The sequence below is a fragment of the Eubalaena glacialis genome, chromosome X (assembly GCF_028564815.1).
Source record: "Eubalaena glacialis isolate mEubGla1 chromosome X, mEubGla1.1.hap2.+ XY, whole genome shotgun sequence".
Lineage (NCBI taxonomy): Eukaryota > Metazoa > Chordata > Mammalia > Artiodactyla > Balaenidae > Eubalaena > Eubalaena glacialis.
Window position 1 is genome coordinate 95,935,564 of NC_083736.1, and position 26,082 is coordinate 95,961,645.

At 42.5% G+C, this 26,082-nt stretch overlaps 1 protein-coding gene across 1 annotated transcript in view; it reads left to right on the top strand.

Annotated features, from left to right (window-relative positions):
- The window catches only part of TMEM31 (transmembrane protein 31), a 23,508-nt gene extending 9,111 nt beyond the window's left edge, over positions 1-14,397 (top strand). The window contains 3 exon segments of the mRNA XM_061178307.1: positions 13,283-13,407; positions 13,970-14,182; positions 14,185-14,397. Coding sequence (XP_061034290.1) covers positions 13,306-13,407; positions 13,970-14,182; positions 14,185-14,397 — 528 coding nt within the window. The 5' untranslated portion in view covers positions 13,283-13,305.
- The last annotated feature ends 11,685 nt before the right edge of the window (positions 14,398-26,082 follow it).

Here is a 26,082-nt window from a genome sequence, read left to right on the forward strand (position 1 = left end):
ATTTCCTTCCTTAAAGGACAGCTTGAAGCTTAGGCTAATCAAATGGGTGATAATAGGTATGTTTCCATTAGGGAAAGGGTAAAAGAAGTGTAAGACTAAGGGCTTCACAAATAAATTCACAAAAGAACCCTGGACAAGGATACCCTGAGTTTGTAGAATTTGGAGCTTGGCATCACCATTTTACACCTGTACCATCCTAAGTGTTGGCAAGATTTGTGCTATCCTCTTTCTATGGGGACTTTGGACATCTAATGTGGGTATCAGCAAATAGATTAACATGGCAGAGGTTGGGGACTGAATGGTATCACAGGGACAGTTTCCTCAGCTACAGATTCCATTTGGCCTTGAATCTGCTGTAGTCAACTTGTCAGAGCAGTCTCAGAAATGAGTCTCTGGAGCTAATAAATTATGACACACTTCGGTCCCTCACTTTCTATTCCATCCTTTCCCTTAACAGCTTCAACTAATCTGAAAAAAAAAAAAAGGGAGTTAGTTACACTTAGGGCCTGGACTTTATCCTATCAGGCCCTCAGTGTCCCCATGTTGTCTGATGAGCAGACAAGACAAAATGATCTGGGAAGGCCCTTCCAACTCTATTGTGCCAGCATCTAGAATTCTAAGACATTGTAATCCATTGACCCAGTTGCCTTATGGGAAATCCCATGAGAGATTAGTTTTCTAAAAGAGCCAATTGTTTGTTTCTCTGTGTGGGAATAGTGGTAAATGCAGTCAAGATAGCAAATGTGCTGCTGTGACCGAAGTTCCCAAGCATTCTTGCCCTCCTGATAGTCAAGGCTGTATTTATAACAATGATTCTCACTGCCTGAAGTAGTTAACGATTAGTGTTAAATTGAGGACTGATAAGACAGATCAGTCAACAAGGCATTGTTAGTAAGTGTAAGGGGAGAGAGGCTGATAAGAATTCAGGACTTCTGTAAGTTGATAATTTGAGGAGGAGCTTAGAGTCCGAAAGATGCCCAAATGTTAGATTCCTTTGTCGTGACTGCCCTTCATTTTGGCTTATTTTTAAAACACAAGGTCTTTCTATACTAGTATCCAAATAATACAGCTGTAACACCCATTGACCTGTTAAATGGATTACCTCTGAAATTTGTATTTAGGTAATGCAGTTTTTTCCCCCCAAATTATAAAAGCAGCAGTAAACTCTCTTTCCCCCCCCACTCCTACCCCAAATGAAGTATTATGGTGAAGTAGGTATATCAGCTGAAAGTAGAGTTACTCTGACTGAATGTGCAAATAGTGTGTATGTGAGGGGAGGAGAGGAGGTGGTTACCTGTTCTAGGACTCCTTGAAGCTGACTTTAAAAATTCCTGGCCCAGTAAATAAGACATTAAACTGAGAAACAGGAAAACTGAGAAATAGGGTTTTGGCTTTGTCACTAACTCGTTGAGAGACTTGGGTAAGTCACTTGGTATCTTTGAGCCTCATTTCCTCATCTCTTGCATGAATACATAGTTATTTTACCTAAAAGCTTTGCTCTGAGGATGACATACCACTTAAGTGCTTTGAAAAGGAGAAGATTACAAGGATGCTTTTTACCTTGATAGTATAGTCCCTCATGACACAACCCTTGCAAAGTAAGTATAGTTGGTGAGAACTAATGCTGCAACTGAGTGGTTGAAAAATTTAAAAAATGTTTTTAATTTAAAAAATTTAAGTGCTCACTACTTAAAAAAATATCTAGCAAAAACTAATTCATTTCATGCTGTGAGCTTGGTATGAGGAATTGAAAGATAAATACATTATAATTCTTTACTTAAAACTCATATTTGTGTGTGAGGGAAACAAAAAAAACTCTATATAATCTCTCAAGTACAAATATAGAGCTATGTACAAGGCATTATTGGAGAACCCAAATCTGTCTGGATGTTGGAGTTGTCACCAGAGTTTGAGTGAAAATGTGATATCTGGTTAGAGTCTTGATGGATGAGTAGGGGTACCTCAGGTGGAAGAGGTCAGAAGAGGGCATTTAAAGACTATGGAACAGCATGTGCAAAGGCACAGAGCATTAGACAGGATGAGTCATTGGGTTCAGGGATCTGTGGGTGGATCAGCTTGGTCAAATGCAGCTTGCATTTAGGCGGGTGAGGGAGTGACGAGAGAAGAGGCTGGAGGCGCTGGCCGGGGCCAGAGCAGAAAATCTCTTGGAGGTCAGTTTAAGGAATGTGGCCTCTTTCCTGAAGATAATAGGGAGCTATTGAAGGATGAAAAGCAAGGAAGAGTTTCCCAAAGATTTCTGTTTCAGAAAGGTCAAATTGGCACTAGTGTGGAGGATAGGAAATCATACTGGCATCAAAAGCTGAGCCAAAATGAGATCCGGGAGGATAGAAAAGGAGGGACAGATTTCAGAAATATTTGAAAGGTAGACTCAGCAGGACTTGGTGATTGATTTGATCTGAGGGTCGTGGAAGAAGGACTTGTCAAGGCTGACTCCCAGGTTTCTGGCTTAGGTGACTGGGTAGGTGGAAGTGCCACTCACGAAGATTGGGAAGAATGGAGGAGGAAGTTTGAAGGAGACTGTGAGCTGCTTGGCTCTTGACATTTTGAGTTTGAGGTCCTTGTGGGCACCCAGGTCGGAATGTTCAACAGAGAATTGGAAAATAGGACTAGAGCTGTGGAGATTCGGAACTGAAGATAGAAAATTGAGAATCATCAGCATACAGGTTATCACAGCCACGGAAATAGTTGAGAACAGCCAAGCAGTAGGCGCGCAAACAGCCAAAGATGAAATACTGGAGAATGAGAACAGCAAGAAGCAATGACCAGAGGGCTGAGAGAGGAAACTGGAGAATTAAAGCCAAGGGAGAAGAAAATTTCAAAGAAGGTGTGACAGCTCCGACAGATGTTACAGGAAGTTATGAAAGATTAGGACAGAAAAATGTTGACCTGATACAGCAAATAGGAAGGCGGTGTGAGGAACATGAGATGGAATGAGGGGGCAGAAGGCAGAGGATAGACTGCAGTGTGTTAAGGAGTAAATGGTAGCTGTGAGGTGTGTAAATGTCTAATAAGGACATCCGTTTAAGAAACTTGATGATGAATGGAAGGAGGGCAATAAATCAACAGCTAGAGAGAACTTCAGGGTCAAATAGAGGGTAGTTTTTACTTTTATTTTTCATTTTGAATGGGAGAGACTTTCCCTCTCTCCCCTCTCCTCCCCTTTTGTTCCTCCCTCTCCCCCTCTCCTCCTTCTCCTCTTCCTCCTCCTCCTCCTCCTCCTTCTTCTTCTCCTTCTCTCTCTCTGAAAAAGCTGAGGTTCCGAGAGATCCAGCCACTTGCCATGGTTACATAGTTTATAAGCATGTTATATGCCAGCAGGAAGAACCCAGTTACAGCAGAGAGACAAAATATAAAAGAGAGGTGATTTGCACTTGACCTTTTTTGTGAGTGTGGACTCAGCAAGATGAGACACACAAAATGGCAATCTGAAGTTCCAACCAGGTCCATGTGCTAAAAGTCTGACAGACTACGATGATTGGTCTGGTCATATAATAGCTAATCTTCGTTGAGCAGTTACTACGTGCCAGGCACTGAGTTAAGCACTTTATCTACATTAACACATATAATTCCCACAACAACCCTATGAGGTAGGTACTGTTATCGCCTTCATTGAACAGACGTGAAAATTGAATCAGAGAAACGTTCAACGATTTACTCAAGGCCACATAGTTGTTGTGTGCTGGATCTTTCAGAGCCTTCAAATGACCCCTTACAGGAGGAAACTGGTGCTGAAGGAGATGAAGCCATTTGTCCAAGAACCCATATCTAGTGAGTTGTAATGTAAGCCCAGGCTCTGTCTGGTACCAAAGCCATGCTCTTAATCACTACACTGTCATGAATGGTAGCTATTAAAATAGACAATATGTGCACATTTTTCTAGATCCAGCTCTGTAAGGCAAGATGTTCCCTGAACTTAAGTAATAGTAAAAATTGCCCTTATTCCAGGGAGCTGATAGCGATAGCATGTACTTCCTTGGTAATGTACATGGTATAATGCAGCCAGGGCATTTGTAGAAAGCGTTATGGTGAAAGGAGAGACTGAGAAAAACAGAGCTACTCAGGTGGGGCAGCAATAGCTGAGTTCTCATGTGACTTTTTCAGGTGGCTTTATGACAGCAGTAGTACTTTGTTCTTCCATGAAGAGAATGCTCTGTGAGCAAGAAAGCCCCTGGCTCAGACGTCCTTCCTCCTCCTGGCCTAAGATTTGATAACAAGTTGTTCTGATGCCACCAGTCCAAGTTTGTAGACTGTAAATAAATGCTATCCTAGATGTGAAGTATAATGAAGCAAGGGATGTGAGGTGGGAAAGAACAGCCTAATTGCTATCCCTTCAGGGATGACTGGCTCTCTGGTGGGACAGCATATGGAGCAGGGAGAGGCAGATGGTTGTACTGCCAGAATCCCTGCTCCTGTACTCTCTTGTCACTACCAGAGTTTTCATTTGGTGATTGATTGGTTTTGAAATATAGCTTGATACTGGTCTTCCTATTTAGAATATTATTAATGTTTATTCAGATCGCTATCATTCTTTATTCAGTAATGCAATTTGCCAGGTTTTGATGTCTTCTGAACTTTGGTTCTGTTATACCCAAGGACCAGCTTGGTTATGTGTGTGTGCATACACACGTGTGTGTAAATTTTATTTGATTTTATAAGTTCCCTTCCAAGTCTATTTTTCTGTGGTCAACAGGTTAATGGAAAGCAAATGAATAGAAATGTGGTATATAATAGGTCATATGAAAAGTCATGCTTTCATTCTACATATACATAGTGAGCATTGCTATGTACCAAGATCTGTGTGGGTTAGAAAGTTGTGTAAGATGCAGTCCCTGCCCTCAAAGAGCTTGTTCTACATTTCTTCCATTGAGCAAGGGATAATACTAGCTGGGTTTCTAACCCCTTGGTGGTTCCCATGTTTGGCTGATTTGTTTTTCACCAGCAAAGCAGCCTAGGAAGATCTTTAATCCCAACATAGTGAATTTGAATTTAAGATTTTGACAGCTGGAAATGACAAGATATTAATAATAATTACAACATTGATAATAGTAAACTGAGAATGGAGAGAGGCAAGTGGGGACACATATAAAGATTCCTAGGAGGTGATATGTTCTGGACTAAGTTGGGATATTTGCATGGCTCAGTGAAAAGGAAAAATAATGTTAACAGTCGACATTTCAGCTAGAAGAGTGTCAAGTCTTTGGTGACAGGTGGGGAAAGAGGCTTATGGTAGAAAGTAAAAGGAATAAATTTTATTCACTACCTTTCTTCAACATAGAAAATTTAAAAAAGTATGACTGTGAAATTTGGGAGAGCAAGTGGCCCTGCTAGTGGATTGAGAGGAAAGAGGAAGACAGACCACTGGCTCTCCAAAGAGCAGAGCAAACTGAAGAGAAGATGAAGGCGCTGATAGCCTCAACAACTGAAGAAATAAAGCCCTTTCTCTGGAAAAACATATGTATAAAATATTTAACTGACATTAAACATTAAGAATTAATGAAAACACCAAAACACTTTATTTATGTAGGAAGTTTTTTCCCCTTTAGAAAATATGCTGTTTTAAAACTTAAAATCATTTCATACGTGATCCAGGGAGAAAGCAGTGTGGATCTCTAGCGGTGGGTACTATCAGAATGACAGTAGATGGAAATGACCTCCAAATGAGTCTCTTATATCGCCTCCTGCCAACTCACTGTAAGAAGGGTCCAAGTTCAAGAATTCCATGATTGGAATGGATTGCTAGGTGTCAGACACTTCTAGTGAGACCCGCATCCCCCCCTTCGCCCCCAAACTTGTGTGGGAAGGGTGAGGAAAATGAAAGCTATTTGCACCGAATTCTGACACCCTGTGTCTCCCTTCTCCACTTGCCAGCTCCGATGGGGAGGGAGAGTACCTTCCACCTGGCATTGCTTCTGAGTAGCTTTGTGAACTCCTTTGGGCTATTATGTTGGCTGGTACTTTGGCTTCTTTGGCTCCCAGCACCAGCTGATGCCCTGAGCTGAGTCCCAGTTGGGCAGGCTCTATTGCTCAGTGCTGTAGCTGTCTCCAAAGCATTGTTCTTGAGACTTCCAACAGGGCAGATTTGTGCAGTTGGCCCATCTGGACAAGATCTATAACAAGTAGAGCTCTGTGCAATAAGCTCATCTCCATAGTCCACCCCCCCCCCGCTACCCCCGCCTTCGGGCTGCAGCAGCCTGACACCCCAGCCCCACCATAGAGAGTATCAAAGAGATACTCTCTGCTCCTTTCAAAGGGGTATTGCTTGTGGTCTCTCATTGATTGGCACTACCTGGGCAGAAATGGGAAAACAGGGATTCTCTGCCCTCTCAATTTAATATCCTTTCTTTAGCCAGTCCTTTAGTTTTGAATCTCCTTGGCCACCAGAGTCATAATTAATATTTTCAATAAGATTAATTTCTGGTCCAGCTATCCTGATCAGCCCAGAATGCTCTCCTCAAAGCCAAGAGACAAGAAGAGTATCTTAGTGAACAGGAAAGAGCAGCCAAGTTCAACAGGAAAAAAGGGGGAAAGAAGCTGAGCTCTTGGTTTGACTATAGGATTTGCTTTGGTCATTGGATTTATTGACTTTCCATTTTGAACACCGTTTTGAGAAAGGGAATAAAGGAGGGAGGGGAAAGGAGGAAGATGAGAGAGAGAAAGAGAGAGAGAGAGAGAGAGCGAGAGAGAGAGAGATTAGACTCACATAGTTAATTATTGTAGGTCCAGAGAAAAAGTCAAGATGTTAGAGATCATTTGATCACGTCTGTCTTCCAGTTGTTTAGCTCAGCACTTTAATCTTCCCTTTTTCAGTTCTTCACAGTGGGTCATTTCAAAGGACTCAGAGTACCAGGCCCATGCTTCCCCATGTCCCAGTGGTATGTCAGGCCTGAGATGAGCCCTTCACATCCTCTCTATTCTGACATTTCTTGTAGCTTCAACTGACTGCTTCCCCTCCTCACTGTGGAAGGAGAAAGGAAGCAAGAGAAGGATTAAGAAATAACTCCAACTTATGTTTTTCTAACTTCTACAACTCCATCCTGAGATTGGCCAAGTCAATATTTGTCCAGAATAGGGGTCCTCTATATACCTAGTTCCTCCCTCCTTTAGGAACCTTGAAGCCCACTTTATCCCAGACAAGGTTACATGGCACTATTATTTGCTTACTAAAAGGAGCAAGTTGGAAATGAGGGGTCCTGGGAAATAAAGAGACTTTGGAGAAAAAGAAGAAACAAATAAAAGCACAGCTAACAGAAGACTCTCTGAGGATAGTTTCTGTATTGTACTCCTCCTAGGTCCTACTGCTTTGGATCTCACTTTTCTTAAAAGGTTTCTAGCATCACTGAGTAACTTTCTTGAAGACTAAGCATTTTTCTCTTTTTACACTCCATAGCAGTCAAACACACCCTGCCGCCGTGTTAGTTAGTTAAGGAATAAAACAAATATTTCTGAGACCAGGAAATTCAGGTAGATCTGGAAGGGTGGTCTCTCTGAGAGTCCAAGATTTCTGACCTCATTCTGACAGTGTTGAGCTTCCAAGGAAGCTTGAAGACCTCTCTGTTGGGTCATATAGCAATGCCCTACCACAGTGCAGCCGATGACTGTTCCAACCTTGCTGAGAGGTGGGGAATCTATCCCCTGGCCTTCCTCCCACAGTCAAGGAAACCTGACTGGGTCACACAGGGCAGCACTTGTGGATGGGAAAGACTCCCTATTTGAGCCTGTGGTAGAAGGTACAGAGGGCACAGTAAAGGTCAGGCTCTGGGTGGGAGGTGGCAGGGCAAAGATTGGTGCAGATTAAGATGACAAATGCCAGAATCTAGTAGCAGTGGTCTGAATAGTCCCCACCAGAGAACTGAAAAACAGAGAAGCTCCAGTCAGGGAAGAAGGTCATCCTGGCCCCAAGAACATGGCCAAACCTTACTCTCATGAGAAATGGGATAGTATGGAGAAAATATGAATTAGGGTAGGTAAGCCATCTTTCTAAGTAAAGCCACCATTGGCCTCCTGCATTGTAGACCCACATAGCTTTGGCATTGGCTGTTGAAGTTCTGAGTGGGAGATCAGGAAGGAACTGTTCAAGCCCTTGATGGAATCTAATGCAGGGGGAAAGCCCACCCAGGAGGAAGCAGGAAGCCAACAGCTGGACTCTTTAGCTCCTATTCACAGTGCCTGGTGGATATCTTCTGACCGTAGCACTTTATAGACAACCCAGTAGAAGATGTTGAAGGTGAGGAAAGTGAAAGGGAAGACAGCCCGGGAGATGGTGTCAATCCTCTTGGCCTGGTCCACGTAGAGTTTCCGCATGTTTTCTCCTTCTCTTAGAAGAGGGGCTGGAGGTTGGGGGCTATAAATGCCAGAACCTTCCATTGGACCTCCATCCCTTGCCTGCAGGCAGTGGCCCTGGCCATAGCCAAGGAAATAAAGGCGACTTTCTCGGGTGATATCTTCCTCCTGGAATTACGTGGAAGAAAAGGCAGAATTTGAGGTCACAGCTCTAAGGCAGAGGAATAGAGACCAGGCCACACAAATATCTCAGGTGGTGCTGTGCAGACAGGGTGGCTGGGTACACAGGCCCATTGCATGTTTTTTTATGGCCACAAAACTACTCACGAGATAGATGTATGTTAAGCAGCTATACGTGGTATGGATGGTATATGTTATGATTCCATTTGCAGATAAGCCCCGAGCGGCCCTTTTAAAATGCATAACATCATTTAGAGCCATCTAAAACCCAGTGAAATGCCACCTCACAGCGAGAGGGACATCTCAATGTCAAGTTATCTCTGACTGGTAATAAACAGAATAAACAGAACAATGAAACCTTTAGAAAGCACAGCTGAGATATTTAGACTTGGGAACTTGACTTTAATGACTTCCAAAAGCTGCAAAATTAATTCTGCTTGCACATAGTATCTTTAAAAAAATGTTTATCTCGACTTAAAGCTGAAAATTCCAAAAGTTTCAAATAACCTAGTGGGCTATCTGAATTATCGTAAAGCTGATCATGCTCTTGCAGATATGTGTGCTTCTAGGGTAACATTTATTACCCAATACACATTCCATTCATGTACAATATATGCATTCTGATGAACACATTAACACTGAAGAGGTAAATTTTTATATAAGCATTAAGCAATGTAGCAGACTACACAAAGTTTGTCTAATAAATGACAGCTGACAACCTTAAGTAGCTATAACACAGCTGAGATCCAGAAGGTAAGGCCACAAAGATAGATAGATAGAGATCTAGAGAGAGATGGAGAGGGAGAAGGAGAGGGAAAAGGAGAGAGAGAGAGAGAGTGAGAGAAAGAGAGAGAGAGAGAACCAAAGCCCCTGAGTGATCAACAGAGAGAACTTTACTCATATAAGAGCCTTTCAGGGCCCCACTCAGAGCCTATTTACTCTTGGTTTCTATATAACCCAAACCTGCCCAATTTTGGCTACTTCTAAAGGACATACCACCATCAGAAGTGGTGGTTCACAGCCTGGAAATTACACAGAGGACAGATAAGTATATACCAAAACCTAGAAATACTTCATTCAAAGATGGTTGTAATTTTGTAAAGTGTTGATGTTTACAGGAGTAAAAGCTTCAGCTATGTAAGAAATAACCTGAAGTGAAGTGCCCCCTTGTGGAATGGTGCCAACTATCTTCTCAGTTTGTCCAGGGCTGAGGGCTTCCTGAGACTAGAGACTTTCAGTACTAAAACAGAATAAGGCACATGTATGTTGAATGGATGTGACCGATATACATAAAATGTAGATAAAAGTAGATTTTACACATGCTATGCAGTTAGAAGGACATCATAGGATGTTTATAATGAGATCTCTGTAGCTATAGTAACCCACTGAAAAGTGGTTTCATCGATGAGACGTTGGTGTGGTGGGTCCCAGTGAGCCTTGATTATGACAGCACTAGAAGGCCTAGCCTGTCACTGGGCATCAGAGGCAGACAAGCTCAGGTCAGAGATTTATCAACAGATCCCACCTCTTTCTCTGCTTCCTGTGGGCTCATAGTACAGACGTGGGAAAGGGCATCGGTCTTGCTCACTGCTGTGTCCCCAGTGCCTAGCACAGAGCTGGCATCCAATAGGCACCCAGTAGACATTAGTTGAATGAATGAATGGATTGATGAACCACATGCCTCGGAGTACAGGACAGGGAATGGCTTTGTTCTCATGAAGCCAGCCTCCTCTCAGGATCTCATACTGAAGAGTCTACTCAGAAGAGAATCTTAGCTACAGAGTACTTGGCAGAAAAAGCAATTACTCCTTGCCCCACCCCTGCACAAGGGCATGATGCCCTTCGGCCTTTAGAAAGAGTGGCACCTTTGGCATAGGGAAGGGTCTCTCTAAGTCTGCCCACCAGAGAGCCTTGCTATTCAATCCTCGATTTTGCCAGTCTCTGTGGAGAGAGTTGTACATGTGTAGGCCAGAGGCAATTCACTCCTGTGATGGTGCTTTGACCCTGAGTTGTGGTGAGGCAGCCTCAGTTCTCTCCTCAAAGTTCTTTACATAACCTGTCACCATAGGCCTTGGCTCACCTCATCTGTATTCTGTAATTCATTTTCACACTGTTTCTACCAGAGAGGTTGTGCTGGACCCATTTTACAGATGAAGAACCAGAGGCAAACAAAATATCTCCCACATAAGTGAAAAGTGAGGGGGTAAATAAAATGATTTTTCCTTTTGCTTTCCAGTTCAGAGTCCCTCAGACTCCCTGTTCCCTGCTGCTCATCCTGATCCTCTCAGCTCTCCAGCCAGAGGATACAAGCATGGAATATATCTGTTTGCAAAAAGCTCTGAAAGAGAAAGTTGAATCCAACTGCTCTTTCTGTTTCTATAGATCTAATTATTTCCCATTTTCTCCAATCACAGTAAATCTAAAGGGAATTATTGGGAAATATTCCTCGGCTGGAAAAAGCTATTTCACACAGGAGAGAAAATATGGCCAATAGAATGTCACCCTTGGCTCTTTTTAATTTTAACATGTTGTACCACTTGTAGTTGGGGGAGCAAACATGAGTGACCTAAAATTCAAAGGTGGGGGTCCTGGATTTGGGTATTACCTATTTAGGCCAAATTCTGAAGGGTGTGTGTGTGTGTGTGTGTGTGTGTGTTTGGAAGGGACAACGGAGGCTTAAACTCCACTTTGTGGCTTCCATGGCTGTTGAAATAGAACATTTCTGTGGCAGATATATATAGGGGAGGAGGGCTGGGGAGCTAGAGAGGAAAGATATTCCAAAACCAAGCTGGGGCGGGAATGCCCGGTGTGGGAGATGAGGTGTGGAGATGGGAAGGAGGGATAGATATTGAGTGATATATTGAAGTGAGAGAGGAAATTGGAGAATGAGGGAGGGTCCTGGGGGATGGAAAGAGGCAAGCAGGGTTCTGGGATCAAGCGCCTGAGAGGATTTGGCAGTATTTTGAAATTTCTTCCATTTCTCAAGTTATTCTATTGATAATGGTAAGGCTTTTTCTCTCTCCATCTTGAAAGAGAGCCCTTGCCAATCAGCCTGCAAAGGTTGGTGGAGTAGATTCTGTGGCTGCTGTGTCCAGAACCTGGTTCCAGGGCCTGTTGAGATTATAAAAAAGGAGAGACAGACTCTTCCCTGTGGGGTTTCTAGACTAGCTGGGAAGACAAAGTGGAAATGTCTGGGGAAAAAAATTGAGCTATTGGGTTGCTCAAAAACCCGAACGAACTTTTTGGCCAACCCAATATTTTAGACCGTGACATGGAAGGAGATCACCATGCTGTGGAGATGGGTGGTTGAGGAGAGATTCGAGAAGAACAGAATGAAGTCTGGAGCTGGATGAACAGCTGGCTGGCTTCTAGAATACTCCTAACTTGCTCTTGACTAAGGGATCCCTGAAGATCATATGGATTCTCTCTCTCCCTTAAGAGGGCTCCTCTCAAGACTAAAAACTGCCCTTCTAGCTGGAACAGCAGGGCCCAGAGAGAGGTTCTAGAAATGCATTAACCCTGCATCAACTTTTTCAGCCTGCTCAGTGACCTCTAGGATTCTGCTACATTTCTTCTAGGATGGCAGTGGCTTTAGGAAACTCAAAAAGGGACAGGACTAATGGCACAGGTTTTGGTTTTCAGGTTTTATTTACATTAATCATAAGCCCAGTCCACTTTGAGGCAGGATCCAGGTGCCTAAGCAGGGCCCAGGCTGATGTTATAACTTTGCAATTATTGAGCACTGGTTATGACAGACTTCATTATGAGATCAGGATCACCCTATACATGACCAGGAGGGGAGAGGCTGTGGGCAGTTGGAGGTTGGAGAGGTGCAGGGAAGGGGGCGGGACTAGTGTCAACCTGGAGTAGCTCTACAGTAACTGCAGCAGTCTTCTGTTGCTGGGGCACCCACACAGGCAATCTAGCTGGCAAAAGGACTCTGGGACTGGTTGGCAGCCTGCTCTTCTTTCCCAAGGTAGGCATTGAGAAGGCATCAAGATCAAAACCCCTATAAAGATAAGATTTTGGTACCTGTGGGCAGGCTTGACACAGCTAAAAAGGAGGTGGGGACAGTTAACTTAGAAAAGGGTGCATCTACTTTTCTTGCCCTTCTGCCAAGTCCATATATTTTTTCTAAGTCTCAGCATCGGGTACGAAAGCTTTTAGGTCTCTTGAAGAATCGGTCCTACTCAAGGAGATGTAGTTATGGATCAATCCACTAGAGGGCGTGTTTCCCAGGACACAGCTCAAGGACTGAAGCCAGGCAAGAATTGATAAATTCCGACAAAACACTAGATGAGGCAGGAGCCCTGCCCTCAGCAGAAAGGGACCTTAGCAAGGAACATGAAATCCCAGAGGATAATTTTAGTGCAGACATATGGTAAGGGTACTCCAGGAGCAGCTGAAGTGGGAGGTGGGATGTTAGGAAGAGAGAAGAACCTTAGTGCTAGAGTGGCCCTGACAGGCTAGAGCCAGTGGGCTTAGATAGAACATCGTTTCCTCTCCCCCCAGAGGTCATATGTGACTGCCCCTTGGCTTTGGAGCTTCCAGATAAGGCAGAAAACAAGGAGTCAGAGCTCAAGACAGGCCAGAGCTCTGTGTGTCTGATGATTAAGTGACCAGTATGTAGCTCAGCAAAGGCTTTTCGCTTTGCTCATAATTGGGCACTGGCTTCTGTGAGAGTGGCCCAGGCACCTCTGTTGTCATGGCAACGTACCTAGCACCTATGGTCTGGGCAATGGTGGGGAGGAAGAACTGCCTCTGTTGTCATGATGACAAGACCCCTACTCTATTTCCCCAGGTGATCACTCTACTGTAGAAGAAATGGGGTTAACAAACAAGAGCGAGGGAGAACGACAGCTCATGCCCAACAACTCTGATGCGCCCAATGAAGATCAAGGTGAAGAAATCCAACAGCCAGAAGAGGCAAGTGGTGGTTTTTCAATTCCAGTTTAGTTATGGGGACCCTTTTATAATGCTCCCCTAGAAAGGCAACAATGCCTGATCTGAATTCTTAACCACCAAACAGTATATGACAACTTGGGGTACCTTCCTCCTGGGTGGGAGGAGAGTCAGGAGCAACCATTACTTATTCTCAAAGCAATCTCATGTTAACTAACTTGACAAGGTTCTAATACTGGCTAACATTTTTTCAGGGCTTACTATGCCCATGCTCTTAATCAGTCTGCTAGACTGCCCCACAGGAATTAATGTCCCACTGGACGGAAAAAGAAATGGAATCAAAGAGATTAAAGTACTTAGCTTATTTGTGACCAGCTTGGGACTAGAATCCAGGGTCCTGATTGCCTGTCTAGTCCTTGCAGCCTAGGTCGAGTCTTGGTTTGTGGGAGGAGTAGTAGGGAGGAAGGAGTCCAAAGGAGAAAGGAAGTGGGCCCCTCCCTAGTTATACTCACCATGCGTTGGCGCCTCTGCCTTCTTCGAAGTTGCATGAATTCCTTATGCTGACAGGAGACAAAGTTGACAGCAGCGTACTCCAGCAGGGCAGCGAACACAAAGAGGAGGCACATAGCCATCCAGATGTTGATTGCCTTCACGTAGGACACCTGCAACATCCACCAATGGAACAGTCAACTTTCCAGGAGTCCTTCCATGGCCTATCCAGTGAGTTGCCAACCCATATCAACTGCCTGCTGTTCTTCAGTTTTATCCTGAATTTCTTCTGGTTTTTAAAGAAACCATGATATGGTTTCCCATGATATGTCCCATGATATGTCCCATTGTCTGAAGGCCCATGTCAAAGAGATCAGGCTACCCATCATCCTTCACCTCTCTGCCCTCTCCACCCTCCACTTCCATCTGCCTTTCCTCCTTACACTTCTTTTCCTTTCTTTCTTTCTTCTTTCCGTACTTCTGCTTCTGCTTCTTATTATTCTTTTCATTCTTGTCTTCTTCTGATTCTTTTCTTTCAATAAAAAGCAATGAACATGAATGCTGTATTTGTTTGCCTTCTGTTCTTTCCTAGGGTCATCACAGCTGTGGTGGTAATTGGGTGGGGTGCGTTATTCCTATGTGAGACACATGAGGACGTTGGAGGCCTAGAGGGGAAAAGTCTTAGCCAAGATTACCCAATGAGAAGATAGCAGTAGGGCTTGGGGATCCTGGGCTTTCAATTCAGTGGTGCTGCCCTTTACCTAGGCTGTAGTCTCAATATCAGGCTAAGAGGTCCTTCCTTTCCTTCCTCCAACCCTATTCTTCTTTGACCTTGTGATTTTTTCCTGCTGTTCTTCGTGAGAGACCCTGGTGGGGATTTGAACTGAGTGGTGAGTGAGGGCCTCATGTCTTACAATGAAGAGCAGAACACGGCAGGGATCCCAATGGAGTGTACAATCCACCCCCTGCTATGGATGCTTCTCTCATTTCAAGGCACTGCTGGCTTCCACCTATCCATTCCTTAGTGCTCTCCTCTACTACCTGCCTTGGTAGCCTTTAAGTACAGTCAGCCCTCTGTATTCATGGGTTCTGCATTTGAGGATACGGAGGGCCAAATGTAAGGGACTTGAGCATCTGCTGATTTTGGTATCTGCAGGGGGTCCTGGAAGCAATCCCCCACTGGTACTGAGGGATGACTGTACTTTTCTTTCCCATTTCCCTTGTGAAGAGTGAATGCTCACTTCTCCTGAAACAGGATTGTGGCTGGGTGGGACCAGAAGGGAGGCCAGAGCTCAGGTTTATGAAGTCCTTTCACTTCCTCAATCAGATCACCTCCCTACATAGTTTTGAGCAGCTGAGCTCACCTTATGGGGCTCCCCAGCAGGAGTAGGATTAATGACAGGCAACTTTTTTCACCAACCTCTGCTATGTTGGACAGTGAGTTTGCTGCAGACTCCAGGTAAGGAGCAGGTCTCACTAGAGAAATCTTCCACCTCTGTGGTTCTTAACCAGGGCTGACTCTCCCCACCCCCACCCCACCAGGGGCCTTTCAAAATGTTTGGAGACATTTTTGGTTGCACAACCTTGGGGTGGTGCTGGCAACTGGCATCTAGTGGGTAAAGGCCAGGGAAACTGCTAAATATCCTACAGTGCACAGGACACCCCCCTCAACCCACACATCAAAGAAAAATTATCTCACCCAAAATGATGATAGTGCTAAGATTGAGAAACCCTAGGAAGACACTGGAACTCACCAAAAAAGATACCCCACATCCAAAGACAAAGGAGAAGCCACAGTGAGATGGTAGGAAGGGAGCAACCACAGTAAAATCAAATCCCATAACTGCTGGGTGGGTGACTCACAGACTGGAGAACACTTATACCACAGAAGTCCACCCACTGGAGTGAAGGTTCTGAGCCCCACGTCAGGCTTCCCAACCTGGGGGTCTGGCAACGGGAGGAGGAATTCCTAGAGAATCAGACTTTGAAGCCCAGTGGGAATTGATTGCAGGACTTCGACAGGACTGGGGGAAACAGAGACTCCACTCTTGGAGGGCACACACAAAGTAGTGTGTGCATCGGGACCCAGGGGAAGGAGCAGTGACCCCAGGGGAGACTGAACCAGACCTACCTGCTAGTGTTGGAGGGTCTCCTGCAGAGGTGGGGGTGGAGGGTGCTGTGGCTCACTGTGGGGACAAGGACACTGGCAGCAGAGGTTCTGGGAAGTACTCCTTGGCGTGAGCCCTCCCAGAGTCTGTCATTAGTCCCACCAAAGAGCCCAGGTAGGCTCCAGTGTTGGGTTGCCTCAGGCAAAACAACCAACAGGGAGGGAACCCAGCCCCACCCATCAACAGTCAAGCAGATTAAAGTTTTACTGAGCTCTGCCCACCAGAGCAACAGTCAGCTCTACCCACCACCAGTCCTTCCCATCAGGAAACTTAAACAAGCCTTAGGTAGCCTCAACCACCAGAGGGCAGACAGCAGAAGCAAGAACTACAATCCTGCAGCCTGTGGAACAAAAACCACATTCATAGAAAGATAGACAAGATGAAAACGCAGAGGGCTACGTACCAGATGAAGGAACAAGATAAAACCCCAGAAAAACAACTAAATGAAGTGGAGATAGGCGACCTTCCAGAAAAAGAATTCAGAATAATGATAGTGAAGATGATCCAAGACCTCGGAAAAAGAATGGAGACAAAGATCGAGAAGATGCAAGAAATGTTTAACAAAGACCTAGAAGAATTAAAGAACAAACAAACAGAGATGAACAATACAATAACTGAAATGAAAACTACACTAGAAGGAATCAATAGCAGAATAACTGAGGCAGAAGAACAGATAAGTGACCTGGAAGACAGAATGGTGGAATTCACTGCTGTGGAACAGACTAAAGAAAAAAGAATGAAAAGAAATGAAGACAGCCTAAGAGACCTCTGGGACAACATTAAACGCAACAACATTCACATTATAGGGGTCCCAGAAGGAGAAGAGAGAGAGAAAGGGCCAGAGAAAATATTTGAAGAGATTATAGTTGAAAACTTCCCTAACATGGGAAAGGAAATAGCCACCCAAGTCCAGGAAGCACAGCAAGTCCCATACAGGATAAACCCAAGGAGAAACATGCCGAGACACATAGTAATCATACTGGCAAAAATTAAAGACAAAGAAAAATTATTGAAAGCAGCAAGGGAAAAACGAAAAATAACATACAAGGGAACTCCCATAAAGTTAACAGCTGATTTCTCAGCAGAAACTCTACAAGCCAGAAGGGAGTGGCATGATATGCTTAAAGTGATGAAAGGGAAGAACTTACAACCAAGATTACTCTACCCGGCAAGGATCTCATTCAGATTTGATGGAGAAATCAAAAGCTTTACAGACAAGCAAAAGCTAAGAGAATTCAGCACCACCAAACCAGCTCTACAACAAATGCTAAAGGAACTTCTCTAAGTGGGAAACACAAGAGAAAAAAAGGACCTACAAAAACAAACCCAAAACAATTAAGAAAATGGTCATAGGAACATACATATCAATAATTACCTTAAACATGAATGGATTAAATGCTCCAACCAAAAGACACAGGCTTGCTGAATGGATACAAAAACAAGACCCATATATATGCTGTCTAGAAGAGACCCACTTCAGACCTAGGGACACATACAGACTGAAAGTGAGGGGATGGAAAAAGATATTCCATGTGAATGGAAATCAAAAGAAAGCTGGAGTAGCTATACTCATATCAGATAAAATAGACTTTAAAATAAAGAATGTTACAAGAGACAAGGAAGGACACTACATAATGATCAAGGGATCAATCCAAGAAGAAGATATAACAATTATAAATATATATGCACCCAACATAGGAGCACCTCAATACATAAGGCAACTGCTAACAGCTATAAAAGAGGAAATTGACAGTAACACAATAGTAGTGGGGGACTTTAACACCTCACTTACACCAATGGACAGATCATCTGAAATGAAAATAAATAAGGAAACAGAAGCTTTAAATGACACAATAGACCAGATTGATTTAATTGATATTTATAGGACATTCCATCCAAAAACAGCAGATTACACGTTCTTCTCAAGTGCGCACAGAACATTCTCCAGGATAGCTCACATCTTGGGTCACAAATCAAGCCTCAGTAAATTTAAGAAAATTGAAATCATATCAAGCATCTTTTCTGACCACAATGCTATGAGATTAGAAATGAATTACCGGGGAAAAAAATGTAAAAAACACAAACACATGGAGGCTAAACAATATGTTACTAAACAATCAAGAGATCACTGAAGAAATCAAAGAGGAAAGCAAAAAATACCTAGAGCCAAATGACAATGAAAACACAATGATCCAAAACCTACGGGATGCAGCAAAAGCAGTTCTAAGAGGGAAGTTTATAGCTATACAAGCCTACCTCAAGAAACAAGAAAAATCTCAAGTAAACAATCTAACCTTACACCTAAAGGAACTAGAGAAAGAAGAACAAACAAAACCCAAAGTTAGCAGAAGGAAAGAAATCATAAAGATCAGAGCGGAAATAAATGAAATAGAAACAAAGAAAACAATAGCAAAGATCAATAAAACTAAAAGCTGGTTCTTTGAGAAGATAAACAAAATTGATAAACCATTAGCCAGACTCATCAAGAAAAAGGAGAGGACTCAAATCAATAAAATTAGAAATGAAAAAGGAGAAGTTACAATAGACACCGCAGAAATACAAAGCATCCTAAGAGACTACTACAAGCAACACTATGCCAATAAAATGGACAACCTGGAAGAAATGGACAAATTCTTAGAAAGGTATAAGCTTCCAAGACTGAACCAGGAAGAAGCAGAAAATATGAACAGACCAATCACAAGTAATGAAATTGAAACTGTGATTAAAAATCTTCCAGGGCTTCCCTGGTGGCGCAGTGGTTGAGAGTCCACCTGCCAATGCAGGGGACGCGGGCTCGAGCCCTGGTCTGGGAAGATCCCACATGCCGCAGAGCAACTGGGCCCGTGAGCCACGACTGCTGAGCCTGCGCGTCTGGAGCCTGTGCTCCTCAACAAGAGAGGCTACGATGGTGAGAGACCCACGCACCGCGATGAAGAGTGGCCCCCGCTTGCTGCAACTAGAGAAAGCCCTTGCACAGAAACGAAGACCCAACACAACTAAAAATAGAAAAAAAAAATAAAAAAAATCTTCCAACAAACAAAAGTCCAGGACCAGATGGCTTCACAGGTGAATTCTATCAAACATTTAGAGAAGAGCTAACACCCATCCTTCTCAAACTCTTCCAAAAATTGCAGAGGAAGGAACACTCCCAAATTCATTCTATGAGGCCATCATCACCCTGATACCAAAACCAGACAAAGATAGTACAAAAAAAGAAAATTTCAGACCAATATCACTGATGAATATAGATGCAAAAATCCTCAATAAAATACTAGCAAACAGAATCCAACAACACATTAAAAGGATCATATACCACGATCAAGTGGGATTTATCCCAGGGATGCAAGGATTCTTCAGTATACGCAAATCAATCAATGTGATACACCATATTAACAAATTGAAGAATAAAAACCATATGATCCAATTATACTCCAATAAAGATGTCAAAAAAAAAAACAAAAACCATATGATCATCTCAATAGATGCAGAAAAAGCTTTTGACAAAATTCAACACCGATTTATGATAAAAACTCTCCAGAAAGTGGGCATAGAGGGAACCTACCTCAATGTAATAAAGGCCATATATGACAAACCCACAGCAAACATCATTCTCAATGGTGAAAAACTGAAAGCATTTCCTCTAAGATCAGGAACGAGACAAGGATGTCCACTCTCTCCACTATTATTCAACGTAGTTTTGGAAGTCCTAGCCATGGCAATCAGAGAAGAAAAAGAAATAAAAGGAATACAAATTGGAAAAGAAAAAGTAAAGCTGTCTCTGTTTGCAGATGACATGATACTATACATAGAGAATCCTTAAAATGCCACCAGAAAACTACTAGAGCTAATAAATGAATTTGGTAAAGTTGCAGGATACAAAATTAATGCACAGAAATGTCTTGCATTCCTATACACTAATGATGAAAAATCTGAAAGTGAAATTATGGAAACACTCCCATTTACCATTGCAACAAAAAGAATAAAATACCTAGGAATAAACGTACCTAGGGAGACAAAAGACCTGTATGCAGAAAACTATAAGACACTGATGAAAGAAATTAAAGATGATACCAACAGATGGAGAGATATACCATGTTCTTGGATTGGAAGAATCAATATTGTGAAAATGACTATACTACCCAAAGCAATCTACAGATTCAATACAATCCCTATCGAATTACCAATGGCATTTTTTACGGAACTAGAACAAATCATCTTAAAATTTGTGTGGAGACACAAAAGACCCCGAATAGCCACAGCAGTCTTGAGGGAAAAAAACGGAGCTGGAGGAATCACTCTCTGACTTCAGACTATACTACAAAACTACAGTAATCAAGACAATTTGGTACTGGCACAAAAACAGAAACATAGATCAATGGAACAAGATAGAAAGCCCAGAGATAAACCCATGCACCTATGGTCAACTAATCTATGACAAAGGAGGCAAAGATATACAATGGAGAAAAGACAGTCTCTTCAATAAGTGGTGCTGGGAAAACTGGACAGCTACATGTAAAAGAATGAAATTAGAACACTCCCTAACACCACACAAAAAAATAAACTCAAAATGGATTCGAGACCTAAATGTAAGACCAGACACTATAAAACTCTTAGAGGAAAACATAGGAAGAACACTCTTTGACATAAATCACAGCAAGATCTTTTTTGATCCACCTCCTAGAGTAATGGAAATAAAAACAAAAATAAACAAATGGGACCTAATGAAACTTCAAAGCTTTTGCACAGCAAAGGAAACCATAAACAAGACGAAAAGACAACCCTCAGAATGGGAGAAAATATTTGCAAATGAATCAACGGACAAAGGATTAATCTCCAAAATATATAAACAGCTCATGTAGCTCAATATTAAAGAAACAAACAACCCAATCCAAAAATGGGCAGAAGACCTAAATAGACAATTCTCCAAAGAAGACATACAGATGGCCAAGAAGCACATGAATAGCTGCTCAACATCACTAATTATTAAAGAATTGCAAATCAAAACTACAGTGAGGTATCACCTCACACCAGTTAGAAGGGGCATCATCAGAAAATCTACAAACAAGAAATGCTGGAGAGGGTGTGGAGAAAAGGGAATCCTCTTGCACTGTTGGTGGGAATGTAAATTGATACAGCCACTATGGAGAACAGTATGGAGGTTCCTTAAAAAACTAAAAATAGAATTACCATATGATCCAGCAATCCCACTACTGGGCATATACCCAGAGAAAACTGTAATTCAAAAAGACACATGCACCCCAATGTTCATTGCAGCACTATTTACAATAGCCAGGTCATGGAAGCAACCTAAATGTCCATCGACAGACGAATGGATAAAGAAGTTGTGGTACATATATACAATGGAATATTACTCAGCCATAAAAAGGAACGAAATTGAGTCATTTGTTGAGACGTGGATGGACCTAGAGACTGTCATACAGAGTGAAGTAAGTCAGGAAGAGAAAAACAAATATCGTATATTAACGCATGTATGTGGGACATAGAAAAATGGTACAGATGAACCGGTTTGCAGGGCAGAATTTGAGACACAGATGTAGAGAACAAACGTATGGACACCAAGGAGGGAAAACCGCGGTGGGGTGGGGATGGTGGTGTGCTGAATTGGGCGATTGGGATTGACATGTATACACTGATGTGTATAAAATTGATGACTAATAAGAACCTACAGTATAGAAAAACAAACAAACAAACAAAAAAAAACAACCAATACTAAACTTTCATTGGGTTATTTGTATGGAAATATGTTAATATAAATGTTTCAGACATTACATGAAATTTCTAAAAATCTTATATGTTCTGGTATAATGTTATAAGTCATAATTCTAGTTATTACTTTAAAATGTATATCTCAGAAATAACTAAATTTCCTTGTCAATTGCATTATTATGAACTTTCATCAAATCTTTAACCGTGGTCATTTTTAAGTCTTTTGTCATTTACAGACAGTTCTGTCATTTACAGACAGTTCTTTTGTCATTTACAGACAGTTCTGGGTGTACTCTGATGCTTTTGCAAAAATGTTCCTATAAAAGGGCTTCATCTTCAAGGAATTCATGGAAAAGACTCTGACAAGTACAGGTTTCTGGTAACTGACTATACTGCTGAACTGAATGAATAAGCATTTTCAGAACTCTAATGGAAAACTGATGAATTCATAAAAGTGCTAACAAAAGCTCAAGATGAAAAAAAAAATTAATTACATGGGACTGAGTGAACTGATGAGGATGATTATATTTTTTGTGACTTTCTGTTTGAATAAAAAAAAAATCCCACAAGGACTCAGAGGCAAAAAATATACAAATCAATTTTCACTGCAAAGTAAAGCAGCTGTTACAGTGGAGGATTACTGGACTGAATGTCAATATTATGACATAGTATGAGTGTGTTTCGTGTTTGGTAATTGCAATCATTGTTGCTTTTGTTGTGGTCATCCATTTACAATGCTTGGTGTCAGTTTATCTCTTGTAAAAATAAAATACAGTGTGTATGTGTTAAAAAAAAAAAGATTGAGAAACCCTGCTCTTTTTCTTTTTAGGCAGTTCCACTGAGATGGTAGTGGTGGGTTGCTAGGCAACCTTGATTAAGCATCCCTTGGTGTTTCCACTTTGCCACCTACTAAAAGGTCATCCTATTTCATTCACCATCTCCCAGTCCCACTGTGCCCCCAGGGATGTTAAGTGCTACAGAAATCCATAGTGAGATAATGACAAGGGAGGTCCACGAAGGACTTTGGACCATCAAAAGAAAAGGACACCTTAATTAGCAGGAAGAAAGTCTTGTTAACAATACACGTGTCAACAATACACCTTAAATATCTGTGGAATCCATCCATTTGCTATCCTGGCTCATCTGAAGGAGTGCAACAGTTTCCTAAACGGTCTCCCTGCATCTACACTTGCCACCTCCAATCTGTTCTCCAAGTAGCAGCCAGAATTTTGTTTTGAAAATGTAAGTCTGATCATATCACTCCTCTGCTTACAACTCTTCAGTTGTTCTCCATTATCCTTCCGATACAGTCAATGCTCCCCTTAGCATGACATCTAGCCCCTGCCTACTACTTCAGCCTCGTCTCGCCCCTTGCAATCTATGACCCTGCCATGATGATCAATTTCAGTTGTCTCCCAAGGAGATAATCTCTCTCTGTATCTCTCCTTTACCTCGATAACTTTTACTTAAACGTTCACTTCAGGTACCGTATCCTGAGAAGTCTTCCCTAATCATCCTAGTCTGGGTTGGTTGCCCCTACTGTACGTGCTCAGGTTACCTACACCTTCTTAGCATCCATCAAATATATCTGGCTATTTCCTTCACTAGACTGTGAGCTCTTCAGTGGCAGGGACTGTTTCCATCGTGTTCACTGTGCCTAGCTGAGTGCCTGGCACATAGTATCTTTTGAATTAATGAATGGATGGATGGTTTGTATTCGTCTCTGCTGGCTTCTGTTTGCTCTCTTGGCCCTCCTTGTTACTACTTGCCCCAAGAGCTGTGAGCCATTTAGATTACAAGGTTTTGAAAGAATTGGGTCCCTCCTCCCTACTGCAACTTTAGGTCTAATCTGTCAGTCTCTGGTAGAAACTTCCATTTAACCCTTCCATTATGCACTGAGCCACCTGCAGTTGTGTAGATCAAGAACCTGGCAAAGAGACAGCCATGGGTGCCTTTGAGAGCCCTAGCCCTCATAAAGGCAAAGAAGGAGTGGCTTCCGGGAGCATGGGGAATGGTCATCCCAGCTGAGTTCCCTTACAAAGCGAGCCTCTGCTGCTCTCATCCTGGACACTAGAGTTGTACTGGGGGTGGAATTGCTGTGGCTTTCAGAAGCCCCTGACCTGGCCCCACCTTTTTCCTTGGGGCTCCTATAAAATCTAATGTTGCACAAACTCAAGAGTGAGTGGAAGTTCCCTGACTTAGTCCCTTGCTCTGTGGGGCTGGCCAATGAAGCTATTTAGTTCGGGGAGCATGCCTACGTATTTTGCTTATTGGCCAATGAGGCCAAGAAACGGTCCCCAACATAGAGAACAGACTTGTGGTTGCCAAAGGGGAGGGGGTGGGGAAGGGAAGGACTGGGAGTTTGGGATTAGCAGATGCAAACTGGTATATATAGAATGGATAAAAAACAAGGTCGTACTGTATAGCACAGGGAACTACATTCAATATCCTGTGATAAACCATAATGGAAAAGAATATGAAAAAAGAATGTCTCTATGTGTATAACTGAGTCACTTTGCTGTACAGCAGAGATTGACACAACATTGTAAATCAACTATACTTCAATAAAAATATATATACGTAAAAAGAAAAGGTCATCAAAATCTGATAAGGCATCAAATACTGCAACCCGCACCCCAAATCAAACCAAATCAAACAATCCTCCAACAAAGTCCATTTTTTCCATAAGAGAAAACGAAGTGATTCCTGGGAGCAGGGGATTGTGCTTGCTCACAGGAGGGGACTGGAGGAAGAAGTTCTCTCAGCAAGAATAAGGCATAAATTGCCGCACTTCCCTGAGATAGAGGAGAATCTCCTTCTTGTGTGGCAGTGGCAATAAACAGGGGCAGGGTTCTTAGGTCTGAACTACTTTTCTGCCTCTGGCTTTCATACAAGGCCACTACCGCAGCCCCACCTGGCCCTGAAGCCCTCGCCTAAGCCCAGTCTGCCTCTCAGAGCCTCTTCAATATCCGTGTCCATTTAGAAAATACATTTACAGGCCTACCTCGGAGATATTGTGGGTTTGGTTCCAGATCACTGCAATAAAGCAGATATTGCAATAAAGCGAATCACATAAATCTTTTGGTTTCCCAGTGCACATAAAAGCTATGTTTACACTACACTGTAGTCTCTAGTAAGTGTGTAATAGCATTATGTCTAAAAAAACAATGTGTATACCTTAATTAAAAAAATACTTTTTGCTAAAAAAATGCTAACCATCATCTGACAACGCAGGGTTGCCACAAACCTTCAAGTCATTAAAAAACGCAGTATCTGCGAAGTGCAATAAAGCGAAGTGCAATAAAACGAAGTATGCTTGTATAGGAAGTGATCTCTGACAACTTCCCCTAGGACATTAGATCCTAATCTGAGTTTTGTCACTATTTATCCCTAGAGGGCTTAGGACCACCTCAAAGGTTTCCTCGTTACTCAAAAATAATTGGAAACACCACCAGCTGCTTTAGGCCTAGGTCTACCACCCAGTTCTTTCCACCTAGACCCCTAATAATTATAACAATAGTTAACATTTATTGAGCAGTTATTATGTGCCAAACACTGTTCTCTGTGTTAATACATTATCTTATTTATTACTTGCAATAACCCTATGGAAGAGGTAATATTTCCATGTTACAGGTGAGGAGACTGAGATGTTAAGGAATTTACCTAAGATCACCATTAGTAAATGACAAGGCGGGGACTTAAATCAAAATCTACCTGACTCTATTCTCTTACTCTTGACCACTATTACCCCCACCTCCACCTCCCCACCATATAGCAAATTTGTAAATTCACTCTGGGTGTCTGGATTACCCCCTGTTTAAGTCCCCAGTAAAAATCTTCTTAAAAATAAACACTGGGAGATGGGCGATCACAGGGCCTGGTTTCCATCAATACAGAGCAAGAGGGAATATATTCACTGGAAGATCTGCAAAAACTGTGTTGTTTTGGTTTCCCATTATTTCTCCGTGGCCTAGTACAGTGCCTGGTACATAGTACGTGCTCAGTAAATATGTATTGAATGAATGAATGAGTTTGCTCCCTGATTTTCTCAGAGCCTTGCTGACTGTAAGGACATTGAGGTGACAACCTCTAAATTCTGCACATGAAGACATGAGGCAGGGAGAACCTAGGCCCAGTTCCATCAGCACAAATCTCTCTGTATAATCAAAATATCACCAGGCCCTAGGTGATCAAAGTCTACTGACTTTAATTGCTATTTGCTACCTCAAAGTTTTCTCACCCCAAAAGAAAGGACATTGTCTCCAGAGTTCTTTGTAATAGTATCCGATTTCCGACATAGCAAGAAACAGATGTC